The 19,217-nt window shown below is 33.6% G+C and overlaps 1 protein-coding gene across 1 annotated transcript in view; it reads right to left on the bottom strand.

Moving 5' to 3' along the window:
* The window catches only part of LOC147066431 (kin of IRRE-like protein 1), a 272,466-nt gene that overhangs the window by 169,937 nt on the left and 83,312 nt on the right, over positions 1-19,217 (bottom strand). The window contains exon 6 of the mRNA XM_085955539.1: positions 17,059-17,204. Coding sequence (XP_085811665.1) covers positions 17,059-17,204 — 146 coding nt within the window. The remainder of the gene's footprint in view (positions 1-17,058; positions 17,205-19,217) is intronic.

Here is a 19,217-nt window from a genome sequence, read left to right as displayed (position 1 = left end):
GAACAGCCCGAACAACTTTTAACCCCAATATGTATTCTATATTCATACACATATCTCCATGATGCAGGCTACTATGAAATTTTATAAATTCTACAGTATTCTTCTTCTACGGCGCTACATCCCGGGGTGGGATTTGGCCTCCTCCACAACCGCTCTCCACTTACTCCGGTCTCTCGCCACACTTCTCCAGTTACCGGGCCTTCCTTCATGAAGCCAGTCCACTTCTACGGCGTCAGCCCATCTCCTTCTTGGACGGCCTCTGGGTCTCTTCCGTTGGGGTAGCCACTTCGTCATGATCTTTGGCGCTCTAACTTCAAGCATTCTCTCTACATGTCCCGCCCATCGTAGTCTTTGGGAATCTTATGATTGTTTGCTGTTCAATCAGCTCTTCCAACTCGTGGTTCATTTTTATTCTGTAGTTCCCATTTTCCAAAGTGGGTCCGAAGATTTTTCGGATTTTCGGAAAGATTAATTCTACAATATTACTATACCATAATAGTAATACAGATGTTTTACAAGAAATTGTTGTTAGTCATTCGACTAACCTAGTAGGATTCAAGCAAATATTTATAGATACTATGTTAATTTGATCCTTCTACTGATTTATACAGAATCACTCTGTTATTACTTTGCCAAAGACGCTTTTGTTTTACTAATGAATATCAAAGCTATTTATAGTTATAAAATTGTCAATAACAAAAGTGAAATGTAATAAGCTTATTTCTTGGAAACTTATATTACTACAATATTAATATAATTTGACTGGTTTTCTGAATACTCATTTTTTACTTCATATTATATCAAATAACATTTTACTTCAAGATGGTTAATTATCTATACTGAATGAGTTTAAAATAAATTTTGAAAGTACAACAGGAAACCAATTCCATTTTGCCGAAACATTTCTAAGAAATCTTTTGCTGATATAGTTAGTACTGTCAAATACAGTATTTCATTCAAAGTGTATTATTTTATTTATTTTAGATTATATTTTTATTCCATATACTTGAATTAATAAATATTTTGATAAACTTATTTTTAAGTAATTTATAATTATATGTAAGTATTATAATATATCGTATTCATTTAGATACATACTGAAAATAAATATTAATAATATATTATTGGCGGGATATCATTGGTTATACCGGTTCAAATCCCATCAAAAATCTTTTTTTTTTCAATATGATTTTTTATAGTGAGTATAATATATATCTGAGGTATTTTCAAGTTATGTATGTTCAATATATGAAATGTTACATTTTCAAAATTTTGTGATTATTCGTTGAATAAAAGAAATGGTTTATTATTTATAATGCTAATTTCTTTGTGCTTTATGTGCTTGTTCTGTATGATCTCAACTTTTTTTCTAGCATACATTTTTTATAATATAATATACTTAACTATAGACACATAATTCGTTGTAAGCTCTAAGTACTTAGATTATCAACTTACCAACTTTTGGAAATAACCCCGCAATAAAGTACTAACGTTGGATAAATACTTATCTTCTAAGAATTTTTATCTTACCTATATTATGAAATTTACTGTCACTGGCTTGAAAAGTATTCCGCATGTATATACATAAATCGACGGACTAAATGACGAGTGTCCGTGCCGTTGTTTAGAAGCACAACCATCTGCACGCGACCTTATAACCTCTCTTGCGACGAACACCTCTTGAATTCTCAAGCCATACACCAATGAAATTATTTCGGAAAGATTCAGTACCATTTAGTTTTAAGAAAAAAAAATCTTAACGTACTTCAATTAAAAAATATTGCTTAATTTTAATCTAAACATAATTCAGTTTTCAGTAATAACGACCGTACTATGCAATAGAGATAAAAAATATTGTGTAATGTAGTAAAATAATACAAATTTTATCGGTTGGATACCTAATTGTCAATATAAAAAAATGTGTTACTCGTATTAACGAAACTGGTAAGTACTTATAAAGTTTTCAAAAATACAACATTAAATAAATACTGAAATTTTCATGTTTATGGTCATGCGTATTGAATATAGCCTATTGGTATTCTATTTATTATCTGTTCTGTGGTACAATCAGTCAGTAGCGATATGGGGGACATGAAAGGAGCCTCCACGAAGATTGCCACTGTACCTAACCAAAAACATATTCACCGCAATCGGGCGTTCCCTGGAAACGGCAGACCAACAGCCGGCCAATCCTTTCAACACCGGAATCACAAAATATCATCAACAAAATGAAAACAAAACCAAATAAAAGGTCCTTTTCAGGACCAACCTTTGTGGCAGTTTCAGTTAATATCGAAGGCCTATCTAAATGTAAGGAGACAATTCTCTCTGCACTTTGTAAAAAAACTGACTGCGACATCTTACTAGTCCAAGAAACCCACAGAGGCCCAACCAGCCATAGAACCTATGTACAAGAACTGCAATTAGTCGTTGAAAGGCCACACAACCAGTATGGCAGTGCCATTTTCGTAAAAACAGGCACCAGCATAGTCTCCACTGCATTCTCAGATAAAAATGATATCGAAATTCTGACCATTGAACTCCCACGCTCCAGCGTCACATCCGTATACAAACCACCCGCAGCAAACTTTGAATTTGAAGAACCAAATAATTTTAATGCATCTGACATAAAATTTGTTCTTGGTGATTTCAACTGTCACAGCACAATCTGGGGACACAGTACAATAGATGAAAATGGAGCGACACTGGAAGAATGGACAAAAACCAAAGGACTTCAACTTATCCACCACCCAATACTCCCAGCCTCTTTCAACAGCGGCAGGTGGAGGACAGGATACAACCCTGATAATATATTCATAAGTGAAAAGATATCTGTTCAATGCACAAAGCAAGTGCATGACCCTATACCGAGAACTCAACACAGGCCTATCATATATCAAAAAATAATCAAAGAGCAGGCTGGTTTCAGGCCTGGAAAATCATGCTGTGGACAAATTCTAAATCTAACACAGCATGTCGAAGACGGATATGAACAAAAAAAAATAACTGGAGTAGTATTCATCGACCTTACCGCTGCATATGACACGGTAAATCATAAAAAGTTATTGAGAAAACTTTATGAACTTACCGGCGATCTCAACTTAACGATGCTCTTAGGGACATTTCTGCAAAATAGACGTTTTTTCGTAACATTACATGGTAAAAATAGCCGACGGCGATCCCAAAAAAACGGCCTGCCTCAAGGAAGTGTGCTGGCTCCAGCCCTATATAATATTTATACAAACGACTAGCCAACACCATCGAGTACAAGGCAGTTTATTTACGCGGATGATACGGCCGTAGCAGCTCAAGGCAAGACTTTAGAAGATGTTGAAAATTAACTATCCGCCACGCTGGAGAAACTTTCAGTGTACTACGAGAGCAACCACCTCAAACCGAACCCACACATTAAAACAACACTGATAGCTTTAGGAGATTTTCAAGAATATTGAAAATAATGGATGTTTTTCCATATTCATATATTACCATCAAAATCCATTATTGTATGCGCGAACACATTGAACCCTATATCCACGCCACCTACCAGAACGGGGTCCAACACTAGCCACGACATAAATCCAATCAGGCATGGAACGGGCGCTGCGCCATTGATCGCGTACGACGGCTATGGTGCTATAAAACAAGCGCCCTGTGCTTTCTGCCTCTCCCTCCAAGAAAAGGGGTGAGTTAATCATAAGGTGGCGCAGGCATTGAAAACGTTTGACATTTGACGGGGGCGTTGCGAAAAATTTAAATTTATTTTTATTGTATTTTTGCTCACCTGACGTAGGAGAATTTTATTTTAGTGCCTGTGGATATATAAAGGTAGACGTAAAAATACAATAAAACACTGTTTAATATTGTATTATAGCTACCATTATCATATTGATGTTATGTAAAATATACACATACATTCATGAAATCTATTGTTATCTAATAACATAATACCTGTATATTTTGTTGGACTATATCTATTAGGGGCAAAAGGTGACTTTTTAAAAGAGGTAGGCTGTAGAGATCAGAGAAAAAGAGCACACTTGTCAGGTATACTTACGGGAAATAAGACGATAATACGATATTACTACTGATGAAAATGTACACACTAATGTCAACGTCACACTAAATCGATAAAATTTCAATAGCTCATTGACGATATACAATTTATTATTGAGCGATGAATATAAATTATGTATTTCCCTATAGATAACGTAGGTAACATACGCCCAAAAATATATCATCGGTAGGTAAACAAAAAGGATTTCAAGTTATACACATTTATATGTTTTATAAAAATCGATGTTTTTTAAAATGGATATAAAAAATATTAAAATTATGAATTAGTCAAAAATCTAAACGACAAAAATTTTAAAACTCAATAAACTAAATTTAAAAAATAAATATGACCATAAAATATAATGTAATAATAAGATGTGACCCTGAAACGAATTCACATTTTGTTACATTTTTTTACAATTTTATTGTAAGTTTATCTTTGAATTAAAAAAATATATTTTTTTAATGTTTTCAGATACATATTTATTAATTAATATAGTTGAGAATGTAGATTATCAAAAAGAATTCTTAAACTCGAAGCTTCATATTTTCCCGCTAGGTTCTCTGTTGGCATATAATATGATCCCCCTTAAACTATGTCTGCATGGAAAACATGGACACTTAGAAAAAAGCTGTCCAGAGAGTAGCTTTGTAAGTAAGACAAAAATTTAACACTTTATAAGAAAACAAACAATGGTAAAAGATAACATAATTTGCAGTACCTGCAGCTTATATAAGAATGAGCAAGACATGTAGCTGTATGAAAAGACAATTGCTGAGCATTTTATAAGTTATTTAGTGTTTTATACGTTACGTTGAAAATAACCAGAAAATAGACTAACATGTACCCGTTGTTTACACGTGCATGAATTTACTGTTGTTGGCACGTATAATCGCAGCCATAACAAAAAATGCACGTGTAAACACTGATTATCGTGCAAGTTGCAATATTGAATGCATGGATTTAAAAAGTTCAGAATCTTCTGAATTTTTAAGCAGCAATAAGACTGCAATATCTGCACATGCGCAATATAACGATAGTGGCAAACTTACCGGAAAATTCTCATTTTGACGTTTACTGATTTTCACGACCAGTAAAATAGCACCATACAATGACAACATCGCGTCTTGCTTACTCTTGAATAATGAGATTGGAGAGACAGTAAGTACTTTTACGTATAAACAGTATTATTAATGCGATAGTTTACAATACACACTATAATCGGTGCAAGTGAATCCGTGCATGCACTTATACTACAGGCGCTATTGGTCACCTCATATGGAAATATAAAATAGCTAATTTTGGCATATGTACATGATAAACAAGGACTCGAGGAGAATATAATAAACTTGAAGAGGCCATCATTCTTCAGTGGATTAGTTCAAGATAATGTTGATGATGATAACATAACATAAACATTGTGTAATTTATTACACAATTACGTACTTATTTTAGAAAATTTATTAGCGATTAAGGTCGGTTTTTTTCAGCAAAATAAAACCAACGTTATCAACAGAATAATTTGTTAAGAGCACACAAATACGGTCATGGTCATAAATAATTAAATTATATGGAGAATGTATACTAACTTAAGGTGACACATCAGTGAAACGGCAAATAATTTTCAACTGTAGGCGCGACGAAATTTTGGACTCGCTCGCATTCAGTGAGAGGACGTCAAGCTGGAAACACGTCACTTTGTTTCGTGATGGTGACGGGCCAATTAATTCTTAAATCGTGTAAAGATGACTAAAAACGTTACCCATTTACTTTAAAAAGAAAATATGTCAATGAATATATTATTATTGTTACTAATAGAAAATGGTGTGTAAATTCCCACCTCCGCTCCCGTTATGTATATGCAGCCACGTCATACGCGGCCGGCTAACATAACCCTTACGTGTGCCAGATCAAAGAATTTAAGCCCTCATTTTGTCCCGAGCAGAGCCGCACGGGACTGGTGATGCAACCTTGCACCGAAGTGCGAATGCATGATGTTAATTTATATGGCAACTATCAGAGTGACTTTAATTTGAAGAGTGGCAAGGGGAGTCGAGAGTGTCCCGCCCCCCGTACGCTCTGGCGAATTTAGTAAAGGCCGCAAAATTGGCCTCGGTTGCCACCATGTCCGCGTGTCCTATTGGGCCCGAATGGGGTCGGACCCGGGCAAACAACTCCGCTCGTTCGGGGCCCATAAGTAGACAGTCCCACAGGACGTGCTCTGCGTCCTGCTGGTCGTGTCCACATGAGCAACCCGACCCATGTCCTGCCAAACCAAACCCCTGTAGTTTGGCCGCAAAGTTTCCATGGCCAGTCATGAATTGACTAATCCAGTGGGTCGGCACCAGTCTCCTTGTCATGTGTCTCACCCAGACATCTGGAAAGTATAGAAAAGTCTGGCGGCCCTTAGAGGAGGCCACCCATCTCGCCTGCCATGCCGCATATGCGGTCTTGTAGACCAGCTCAGATACAGTCTTTCTGTAGCTCACGCCCTCCACTCTCGATGGCGGTGTCAGAGGGACACCGGCGAGAGTTGTATTGATCCTCCTCATAAGGAGAGTGATCGATCCTCTAATTTGAACGTGCAATTCGAGGGAAAAAACCCCCGCAAGGACCGCCAGGGCATCCGAAGATGTGGTCCTATAGCCAATCAGAGCAGCCCTCTGTCCGCTAAGCAGAGCCCTCTTCACAATTGTCAGCGAAGCTTTGGTGTGCCACACGCTACTAATATAACAATAAACAGAACATAAAATGGACGTATGTTGGATTTATATGACAAATTATATTTCGTTTGACAGGCGTCATTTGCACCCGCGACCCGCAATCCGCGCATCGCCCAGCCACGATCTTTTTAGACCGTGCCTCAACTGATGTACGGCCTTAATGCGAAGTAAAATCTGTAAGTCAACCGTGCTTGTATTAGCAGCATGTTATGATTTTGGGCATTATTTTTGTTTCATTTGTTTGTATAAATTTGGTTAAAAAAATTAAGTAAAAAGCCTTTCCTGACTACTGACAAAAAATTTAATTTATGGGTTACAAATAAAAAATCGAATGAAGTTCAAAATCTATAATTGTCATTAACGTTTATTACGGAATAATGTTTTGTTATGCGGAACTGTTATGATTTATATAATGACAGAAATGACATTTTAGCTAAACTTCTGTTTCGACCACTCCATCTTTCAAGGTACCATCTTTAGAAAGCAAACGTTCTCTATCTGATCAATATTGTCTTTTTAAAACTATCAATGGTTTTGTTGACTCGCCAAACCTACTCGAAAGAGTGGGTTTCCATTGTCCATCAAGATTTACGCGAAACCAAGCTTTGTACCAGTCAGTAATATCAGTTGTAGTGACATAACTCTTTTATTTGGCGCTCTTGTTTATTAAAATATGTATTTCTCTACCGTTCATCCTTTTAACAATTCACCTGAATTGTTTAAACGCGCCATCTCCAAAATCTTGTTTAATGGACATTAATCGAATTTTAAATGTATGTTTTTTGTTCCTTTCTTATTATTCTCTTTTTCTGTTCTGTCTTAGATCACTCATAATATAATGTGTCGTTAGATTTCAAAATCAGCCAAGTCCATAATAGATGAATGGGAGAAAAAATGCATTTTTTCTCCAGTACACAGTCACAAGGGTAAAAGTTTATATGATTTCGACTATAGAATATTTAAACAAAAAAGTCAAAAATACCTAAAGGTAGACTTGGCTGATTTTGAAATCTAGCGACACAAAAATATAAAATTCAATAATTCCTAACAAACATAATATAATATACTAGCTGACCCGGAAAACGTTGTTTTGCCATATAAATTATTTCTAGTGAATATTTTGGTTGTTAAATAAAAAATAACGAATGTATCGTATGTGTGTGGGGATGGGATCTATGACAGAAAGAGGAATAGAGCGCTGTAGACGATGACCGCCGATAAAAACAAAAAACAATAACCATTCATTTTCTCAATTCAAAATGACTAATGATGTTCATAATGAATGAATTACCTGTGACAGGATCTCGTTGTTTAATGTTTATGCAATATCCGTCTTGTCCCTTCCAGAAAATTAGCGGATATTGGAGAGCATCGTATGAACGGTATGTGTCAGCGATGAACTCCAGATTATTGTTTCTTCTTCGAATCACGATTTCTCGCGTCAATGTGCGGTCGCCAACCATGATTCCAGTAATGTCGTCAACAACAGGTGCATTGAATCGACGCACGTGCTCTCCAGCTGGTGTTTTATCAGGATTGATGACAATAGCGTGATTGTCACTTTGCAATTCGTGCATGTGTGCTTTGAAGAATTTCAATAATGCATTGTGCTCATTCAACGGGGCGTCCAGTTCGCCGACGATGCGCCTGGAAATAAGCGAATTGAGGCCATTGTAGCCGCAACGTGCATCCACATGATTGATGTCCTCACCGCCCATGAAGTAGATTTGTAAAAAATTATGTGGTTCGTTTGGCATTGGCAGCAATGAGCCTACTTTGTGGTATACTTGGCCTTTAATTTTGAACGTAGAATGGAATTGTTGACCATTTGCCGCAGTATTGTGAACTATTTCTGTTGCTCCGAACGAAGTCATTTGGAAGCATTAATTGAATGTGCGAATGGACTTCAGGAACAGGTTTGAATCTGGAACCGTGCCGATGAGCAAGCCGTTCAATGGTTCTGGTGGTACTCGTATCTCAATTTCTGGTAGTTGCACTTTTCCTGATGCGCAACACATTCCGGCTGACTCATGTTTGAATTTAAGCGCATGACAATGGGGACATTATTTGTCCATAGCACCAATCAGCTATTTTGGATGAGCGGAATATTCAATATCTGGCTCGTACTCGAATGCGAGACGAAGGAACGAAGCGGATGTAAATGTTCGATGTACTTGTTGGCGTTGTCGGTCATTTGCTCTGAGTGTGTTAACTACGAACCGGCGCGCTTGGCTCCGTTCCAATTGTCGTTGTTGATTTTGTTCAGCTCGTGCCTCTTATGATTGAGATGCACGCAATTGCGACATGCTTACACGCACGTTTTTGTTCTCTTGTTGGATTTGTTTGTCTGTTCTTTCTGCTCTACTATTTTTCATGTTTGTTGCTTTATTTGTTCGACGGCCTAAATGGCCCCACTTGCGTCTTGCTGGCATTGTGCACTGTAATACACGCACATAAAAATAGATAAATTAAAATTAATCGTACAAAATTTTGCACGCACTGCGTTGTGATATGCCGAATAAAATGTCAAAATGACGCGACGCTTCTCTTGAATTCTTCTCGGAAGTAGCGCCATCTGTCATTCAACAACATAAATAATTTCGTTCTGTTTGAAATACGAACGACGGTTAAATTTGTTCATACAAAAATAATAAAATCGCGATTAAAAATGGGAGGGTGGGGGTAAGAGGGTTAAAATTTGAGGTTATAGGTCAAATAATAAAAAAAATACAAAAAAAAATTGTCAAAAAAATAAAAGAAAATTTTTCTGGATAGAGATACCCTAATCACCTAGCGGTATGAAATATACTTGTTGACCTATTCTCATACCTAACCAATATACACCAAAAAATCATAAAAATCGTTTTTGCCATTTCGGAGGAGTTCGACCACAAACATCGTGACACGAGATTTTTATATATATAGAGATTATACTTATTTATTTAAAAAAAATACTTTTTTGTCTATAATTATTTTATATTCTTCCTGATTTTTGTTATGTAATTTCTTTATGTTTATGTTCTTCTTACTTTCTATCTTTTTAAGCTATATTTTAATTTATATATGGAAACTGGTTGTAATAACTTTTCATTATTGTATTTTTAAACAAATTTTTGTAATCAAAATGTACATAACTCTTTGTTTTCGTAATAAATAAAAAAGGGTGGATAATATTATGATAAAGATTTACATATTATTTTTTTTCAATATGTTTTATAAATAAAAGATATTTATTTTCGTAGATTTAATATTTTATACGAAGACGAGAAAAAAACAGTTAAAAATCCATTTCGATACTTGTAGGTTTTCCAGTCAATTCTTTAATCACATTGCCAGCTCAATAGGCGGTATAGATAGATAAGGGTGATATTGGGGGGTGGATTTCGTTCGTCGTCGCCTAAGGCGGGATGTAATGGGATTTGACTGTTCGTCAGTAGAAGACTCCATAAATTTTGAAGAGCCAGTAAATGCGACCGTACTCGCAAGTTCCAATCGACTATTTTGTATGTGTAGGTATGTCTGTTTCTAAGCGCAGAATTGAGATTTTCTTTTCTCTCTCAGTATTTATTATATGCGCCTGGTACTTCTCATTTTGATTAATTTACTATCGATCGGATATATTATACTTACATGAAAACTTTGTATATTTATATTATTATAATATTTGATTGAATCATTAATATTAATATTATTATTATTATTATTAATGAAATTTGAATGGTAGAAGAGTTTGTAAAATACCTCGTAATTATGAATTGTTATTATTGTTATTTATTATAAGGGGTTTTTTTACAAACACTTCAACTATAAATAATTTATTTGTTATATATTTTATTGTAATCCTTGACTTGATAGGTAGGTAATGGAGTTTTTACCTACTTTATTGTATTGATTGGTGATATAAAAAAATAAGTTAATGGTAATCGTTGCCAGTGTGTATTTGCCTTTTGGTGAGTGTACACAGTACCTGAAGACGCCGAAAGGCAAAACCCGGGTCGCAAAAAACGACTCAAATGGAATAGTACAAAATTTAAAACCATTAGAAATTAATAAATTAACTTTAAAAAATCAATAATATTGTGGTACAAAGTTGTTCCACTATAATAATAATAAAGTTGATAGCTTCTATTGTAGGGTTGCAGGTAAAAGTTAGTAACTCAATATTTTAGGTATCTAGAGATAACAATGGATTATGTATCTATCTATAAATATATAACTTTCATGCTAGAAAAATTTAATATAATCAACATGACTCGCTTATTAAATACCGAAAAAAAAAATAAAATTATTATGATATTACCATTTATTTCCGTGAAGTTACACGATGTTGTGGAGCTATTCTATACACAGGGTGGCTATCGACGGTAGTTTATCATATTTATGTATTTAGGGGGTTAATTGTTACAATAAGTTAACCGTCCAAATATTCTAAATTGTCAAAAAGTCCTATGTTAACTTTAAGAACAAGATAGACAGTTTTGACGGCTAACTTATTTTGACAATTATTATAATATCTCAATACATAAATATGATAAAGTGATAATATTTATTACTTTAGCCATCGATTGTCACCTTATGTATATAATAGACCCATTGCTAACTAACATTGCTAACGTATAGTATGATAGACATATATATATTATAGTATGATAGATAGACTAGTTAATATGTATAACGTGTTTAATTAGATTAACATTTTTTATATGTGTGAAGAAGATGCCCTTAACTGACTAAATCATTTAGAAATTATATATTACAATTTATTATTTTATTATTTAATTTAGAAACGGAATGCCATGTTACAAATAACATAATTTTCAAAATGTTTAGCTGATATTAATTTTATTGGCACGTCATATTCACAGTTATTTAAGTCCAACGCAACTAGTGCGTTTCCCATCAGGTGGCAATTTGATATAATTAGCATGTTATTTAAATGAAATGTGGTAATTAAATTCAATAAACAGGTCCGTAGTGAATGGGTTATTAATACTGATTAATAATTAAAAGCTGGTTTTTATCCTGATGTATATTTTAAATGAAAATAGTGTAAAAAATGTAACTGAATAATTAGTGTTTATTTATGAATAAAATAAAAAAATATTAAGTATATTGAATCATGATTGATTAAACAATAAAACACCTGGTTAAAACAGAGAGTTAATATTATAAATATTATTATTTATTACATTAGACAACTTACATTATTATGTATTAATTTCGATATGTTAATATAAGGTTGCTTTAAAAATATACACAAAGCAATAACAATAGAATTTTCAAAGATGCCTTCATCCAATCTGAGCTATTCTAAGCGTAAAATTTAATAATACATGACAAATTTCATCGATAGTTGAAACAATACAATATTCACGCGATCGGTAAATTGGTTTTGCATATTTATATGAATTGAAATGGAATATTCTGCACATAAATAAATATTTATCGAACACATGGGTCATTGAATTCGGAGATTCAGAGAAAATATGGAAGTGTGAATGTACATAGGGCAGGGGTTGCCATTGACTGAATAGGACTACGTCGTTTTATTTTCCATTGAATATTTTATCAGAAGAATCGTTCAATGTAATCTTTGTATGAAAAGGGGTTATCGGGGATAATAAAATATTTGGTATCAATATTTTTTGAACTCACGAAATATGAAATACTTAATTCATTTTTTATATTAAGACATGATTAAATTATTATTGATTCTTCTTCTGATTGTGCCATCCCCTAGCGGAGGTCGGCCACTATCAAGGCAATCTTATCTTTGTCGTCTGCTACCCGGAACAGTTCAGTGGAGCTGCACTCGTACCAATCACGGAGGTTATTAAGCTACGAAATGCGGCGCCGTCCTCTGCTACGCTTTCCATTGATCTTTCCTTGAATGACAAGTTATTGAATGCCGTATTTTTGTCCTCTCATAATGTGGCCGAGGTACTGTATTTTCCTGGTGTTGATACTACGTAAAACTTCTCGGTCCTTCCCCATTGGATTGAGAGCTTCAAAATTTGTCACCCGGTCAGTCCAAGGATTTTTAAGAATGCGTCTATACAGCCACATCTCGAAAGCTTCAAGTCTCCGTGACATCTCTTGGTTTAGCGTATATACTTCCATACCATAGAAAAGAATTGAGAGAACATAACAACGTACTATACGCAGTCTCAGACCTAGGTTAAGATCTCGATTGCTAAGAAGGCCTCTAATTTTGAGAAAGGTGCTCCTTGCAATCTCAATTCTAGTTTTTATTTCCTGAGACTGATCCTATTTCTCATTGACCCATATACCTAAATATTTATAATGGTTCACACGTTCGATTGGTTCGCTGTTAATGACAAAATTTGTGTTGGTGTCTAGTGTCGCTATTTTTGATACTACTGTACGACAACATTATTTAGGCAACAACAGGAAGTCGCTCTTATCGCGTATGGAATATTTCACAGTGTTGTCATTTTTTGAGAAAACATATCCCGCGAAATTAGGTTTTAAGTTTATATCAATTCTATTCTCAGTAAGTTTATAAGTACATTAATTTATAAGTCTAATTATTGTTCAATAAATATCAATAGAATTTTTTTTTCAAATAATTTCTTCTCTTAATTATTACTATTATATTAGGTTAATTAATACAGCGTAATTATTGAATTTGGAAGGAAATGTATCATTGAACCCACATTAACTGATAATATTGCTGCAGGTATTTATTAATTAAATAACTAGAACACAAATTATGAGTAAAAAAGTAGAAGTGAAAGATATAACATATTCAATATTATATTGATGACCCAATCACATGTTTTATAATTTACAAATGATGTCTTTATATCGTATTTTTAGTAAAATTGTTGTAGAAACACATACTGTGAAAATAATTTTCTATAAATTAAATTATATCCACCTTACATAAATTTTAAAACAATATGTACCTACTTATCGGTTTAAAAATTAGGAAAATAATTAGGAAAAAATAGGATAATTCATTAACTAACTAATGATCATTTATACTTAATTATTATACGTCTAAAAATATTAATAAAATAGATTACGATACACATAAATTTATAATATACAAACATAATTTCCAGTATTTGGGGAAATATTTCTAGTATTACAACACTGAATTTTGACATACCTGACATGACAGGAACCCGTAAAATGGGCTTGTTGAAAGTATTGTATAAGCTCGCCTTTTAAATACGACTCTTTTTCTTCTTCGCAATAAATCAAAAGTTTACTGATAATAATTCGAATATCATTTCGTATTGTTTTAGACATCTTTTGAATATAAAAAGCTTCAAATTACGTAAATTGATAGATGCGTCCAATACGAAGTGTCAAAAATGTAATGAAAAATTTAGGGGCGTTCCTAATTTGAAACCGGAAATTCGATTAGCTGTACGTAGTTCACAGATTTGCCACGTAGCAAAGATGAAGTTGCCGGACAATAGTTATAGTTTTGTTTTCTTGAGGTTGTTGATTAACTTAACTTAATAGAATTAACAGATTCTTATTTTTACGAGAAATAGATGTTAATCACTTGCTCAACCTATTAGGTCCATACTTTGATTCAAACACTAATTGTAAAACAATATTTCTATTTGCCAGATCCAGAATTCAAACCTGGGATCCACGACGTTATACGCCGGCGCTTAAGCTGCTCGGCGATTATGAGCTATATTATAGAAACTAGATTGGATTTGTAAGGAATTTACGTGTGGTTTAAAGAGTGGTTTAACATTATTTAGTAAGTACTATTTTATGTCTTATGGTTTAAAATATAATAAGTTAAATAATTATTCACATTTATTATTATATTTTTAACATGATGACGTCATGAGGTCCAATTGTTCTAATGGTATTTGCGCCAATATTATTACAAAGATCCTACCAAACATTTCCCCATCATTTATATTTCCCAAGCACAGTTACCAAATATTCGGTTAAAATTAGCACCGCCGCGCGAACAGTTTAACACAATCATAAAATAATTAACGATTAGCAGAAATAATTACAGGGTGACTCGTCGCAAAGGTGGTAAAAATAACAATAATCAAAACCAAGTGTGCGACTAAGTGACTCGGGGACCAGATGAAGCGCTCTATAAATCCAGTAGTTCGACCATCAAAACATTAGTCCTGAACTATATCTCTGCGACGAATATTCTCCACAAAACTCCAACTTCCTCAAAAACGGTCCACTCAAAATTATCATAGTATATGGATTTTTGAGGCTAAAGCCACTCTTGCCTTCAATGTGATACAAAAATCTTTTTATTTTATTATATATTTATCGAATATAATATGTCGATACCATATTTCAACAGGGTAACAACTCAAGAAATCATGTTCCAAGATAGTGGCGTTTGATTTTTTTTGCAGAAATTCTCATTTTACTCTTAAAGCATTGATTTTGAAGAAAATGCATGTTTTTCGATATTTACTTTAGTGGAATTCAGCAATACATATTGAAAATTTACATTTTAATAAGAAATTAACACAGAAATTTCAGTATAATATTATAACTGATTTATTGATAAATCTTAGCGCATCTATTCTATATACAAGACTGCTTTTCGAAGGCCTTTACGGCAGCTATAGGGTAGGGAAGTATCTAAATATTAACACTCATTGTAACAATTAGAATAAGTTAGCCTTCTGAACTGTCAAAACTGCCTGTCTCACTCTAAAATGTATCGCAGCCAAGAGAGGTGCTGTTAAAAAAGCACTTATTGTAATTGTTACAATAAGTACTAATACTTGGATACTTTCCTACCCTAGATTGCGGCCGAAAGTAGTCTTGTCTATAGAATAGATGCGCAGAAAAAGTTATTCGATTTTATAACACATTGCAGAGATTTTTGACTGTTTTTTGCTGAATTATAATAAAGAGAAGATATTTCTACATCAAATAGTATTATTAACTCAAAACCTTAGTGAATTTGTGGTGTTTCTTTATTGAAATGGGGTAGATGTATAAAAATGTTATATCCCTGGGTTAATATTCTTGATACTTGTCTGCTGGTCTTTCTATTCCTAGTATATCGACGTCCTATCGTAATGTACGGAACCCAAGAATCGCAATCTCAGCGGCAAACGAGCTTACACTGACGTTATGGACTGGAAATACATTTGAACATAATATAATATTGATGAAATGGGAGACGCCGTGCTTTTTATTGTCGTCAAATTTCACGTAATCACGCGATACCTATATGAAACAACGTTTGTTTTGTAAACACTTGAACGTTATAAGCACACTTATTATAATAGCAACATTACTGTAACAGCTTAATATATACCAAACACCGTTTGTTTTTCATTGTACCTATATCGAATTGTACAATTTGGATCGACTTATGTATGCCGTTCTTGATAACTTTTATACATGTATATTTTTTATTATTTTCATTATTATAATAACGATATTATTTTTGTATTCATTTTGTTTTTTTTATATACCTAAAGTTAGGTTACGACGATTAATGAATATAAAAAAATCATTGTCAATGTATAGTGTCTTTGAATGACATGAATGTTATCTCAGTACTATACCTACGACCCAAAGAGATCGGATGGTCTATAATATTCTTTCTTTCGACCATGTCCGATCCTAATAGGATCAAATGGGCCTCCACAGAGTAGAGGTTTGTATTGACAGATTATGTTTTTTACGAGAAATGGATGTCGGCCACTTGCTCAACCTATTAGGTCCATACCCTGACACCCACAAATTGTAAAACAATATGTGTACTTGCCAGACCTAGGATTCGAACCTGGGACCCACGGTGTTATAGTCAAACGCTTAAGCCGCGCGGCAACCGTGGGTGTTTACCATATTTTAGCTTGGTATAACGTATATACGACCATATATTTCCGATATAACTTTCCACGGTAAAGTGTGATACGGCAAACTGCATACGTACAAATTTCTGGATACGAGATTAGACACGGTTAAAATAAAATGTATGGTGTGTAGTCAAGAAATGAACACGTTCAAATATTTCTCATACACGTCTCTATATTGATCAAATAAAAAGTAAACAAAACTGAGAAATTTATCATCAATTGACGATGTGGTCAGATAGGGGATGAAAACGACAAAAATTCTGTAACGCATACGCAAAAAACGTGGGTCAAACTAAGATCCCATACATTATCTTACATGAAATTATATCAGCTTTCTTCATCCCAGTAGACCTCTCAAAAAGTGAAGAGGTATCTGGAATAAACTAACATCTAACACAATAAGAATGTATTGTAAAATAATATAATATCAAACCTTGGCTCTTCTCAGCTGTCGTTTTCCTTTGTACCAAGTTATAATTGCATCGGGCCTAGATCCAGCTGATTTGCAGGTGACGGTGTATCGTCGTTCTGCCACCAGTGGCGCGATAGTCTTTGATATCTCTATTGTCAGTGGCCTTACTGTGAGGAGAAAAAAATAATATTAGTTATCTGTACATGTATAGTAAAATAAAAGTCATGATTATAAAACTAATATCAAAATATATAAACCAATATAATATTATGTAGTATTTTTTTTACAATGTAGCAATCATGCTACTCTACATTAAAATAGTGAAAACTTTAATATGTAGGTTTTTTTTTTATTAAATCATAACTAGACCATTAGTATTTGTTGTGATTGAGAATTACGACAATATCTATGGTAATATTATAATATTATGTACTGCATTTAATATAAATAAGAAGAGCACTATATGAACTAACATTCCACTCATCGAGTCCGTCACGAGACGTAGGTGCTGATATTGTCACGAATGCTTCACTCGACTTAGTACATCCGTAATTCCACGCGAATCAAGTCTCTCAGTGTATTCTTATAATTAATCTCTTGATCATATCGATCGCATCAGTACATCATTACCTCGCGATTATAAGCTCACGTTATCGTCCTTACTATTGCGTTTATTTCATTCTTATAACAACGTAAAACTATCGTCATTCATCCAAATAATTCAAGAATTATCGGGAATAGTATCGCTTATCCGGAAGCTAAGGAATAATTAATAGCAAGAAATAATTAATACAAGTAAGCCTTATGTTTTCAACAAACTTATAAATAATATTATCATGACTATAACGGCCCACGTGCTCGTCGCGTGTTTGAACATGTACCTTACCGATTTTTTTTTATTTTTTTTTAAACGGTACATGTTCAAACACGCGCGTCAATATCATTTTACTCCCTACTTCAATTATAGTTTGTCAATTTATGGCTACAGCCATATGGTGTAGCTTAACCACAGGGGAATGACAAAAGATGGCGTATTTCAAAAAAACACTACCTTATTCTTAGGTCAATAATTATTATAAAGCAATCATTATTCATAAGATGTTTATCACACTTGAATGGTCAAAAACATAGCTTATAATAAATATTTTTCGAATCATCTTCAAATGTGTTAATCTTGCCGATTTTTTGAATAATAAAATGCCTAATTCTTGTCAAATTTGGGATCACAGAGATTATCAATATAATTTTTTATCGTGAATATTTTACAAAAATTATCTCGTAATAAATTATACTAATGGTTTTATAAATGCGTTTAAAAATTAATAAATGTAAAAAATCCTAACACCACTGCACAGTTATGTACCGAAATATGACTATATTCTAAAACATTAGAGCGAGAGGTTTAAAAGAATACTATTTTATGTAACAAAAATACTGTATGCAGTCATCAAATGTTTAAAATAACTATAAAAGATAATAAGGCTTCAAAATTATATAAATAGATTATCTACAACGTTTAAGGAGTGTCCAGGATCATGGTTTGAAAATACAATAAAAACTCAATTTTGACCTTCGACGAGCATGTCCCCCCTTAAGGCCATGCATTAGTTGAGGCACGGTCTAAAAAGATCGTTGCTAGGCGATGTGCGGATTGCGGGTCGCGGGTGCAAAAGACGCCTGTCAAACGAAATATTATTTCTCATATAAATCCAACATACGTCCATTTTATGTTCTGTTTATTATTCTATTAGTAACAATAATAATATATTCATTGACATGTTTTCTTTTTAAAGTAAATGGGTAACGTTTTTAGTCATCTTTACACGATTTTAGAATTAATTGGCCCGTCGCCATCACGCAGCAAAGTGACGTATGTCTGACTCGACGTTCTCTCAATGAATGCGAAGCGAGTACAAAATTTTGTCGCGCGTACAGTTGAAAATTATTTGGCGTTTCACTGATGCGTCACCTTAAGTATATTGTTACTTATTGTTAGTAGGAATTTTCTTTTCATAGCTTCATAATATGTTTCTGTTGATGTCATCTTATTTCAAAGGTTGTCGACTAAATTGTAGTAACTACAAATTCCTATCCTGAGTCAGTTGGATTAGATGACCAATATCTTAGATATCAATAATTAATTATCTACTACCTAATATTTTACAGTAAATATTAGAATA

Source organism: Rhyacophila brunnea, unplaced genomic scaffold, assembly GCF_057557595.1.
Source record: "Rhyacophila brunnea isolate RB1 unplaced genomic scaffold, BYU_Rbru_1.0 scaffold_5, whole genome shotgun sequence".
NCBI lineage: Eukaryota > Metazoa > Arthropoda > Insecta > Trichoptera > Rhyacophilidae > Rhyacophila > Rhyacophila brunnea.
This window is presented reverse-complemented; position numbering and strand designations above follow the sequence as displayed.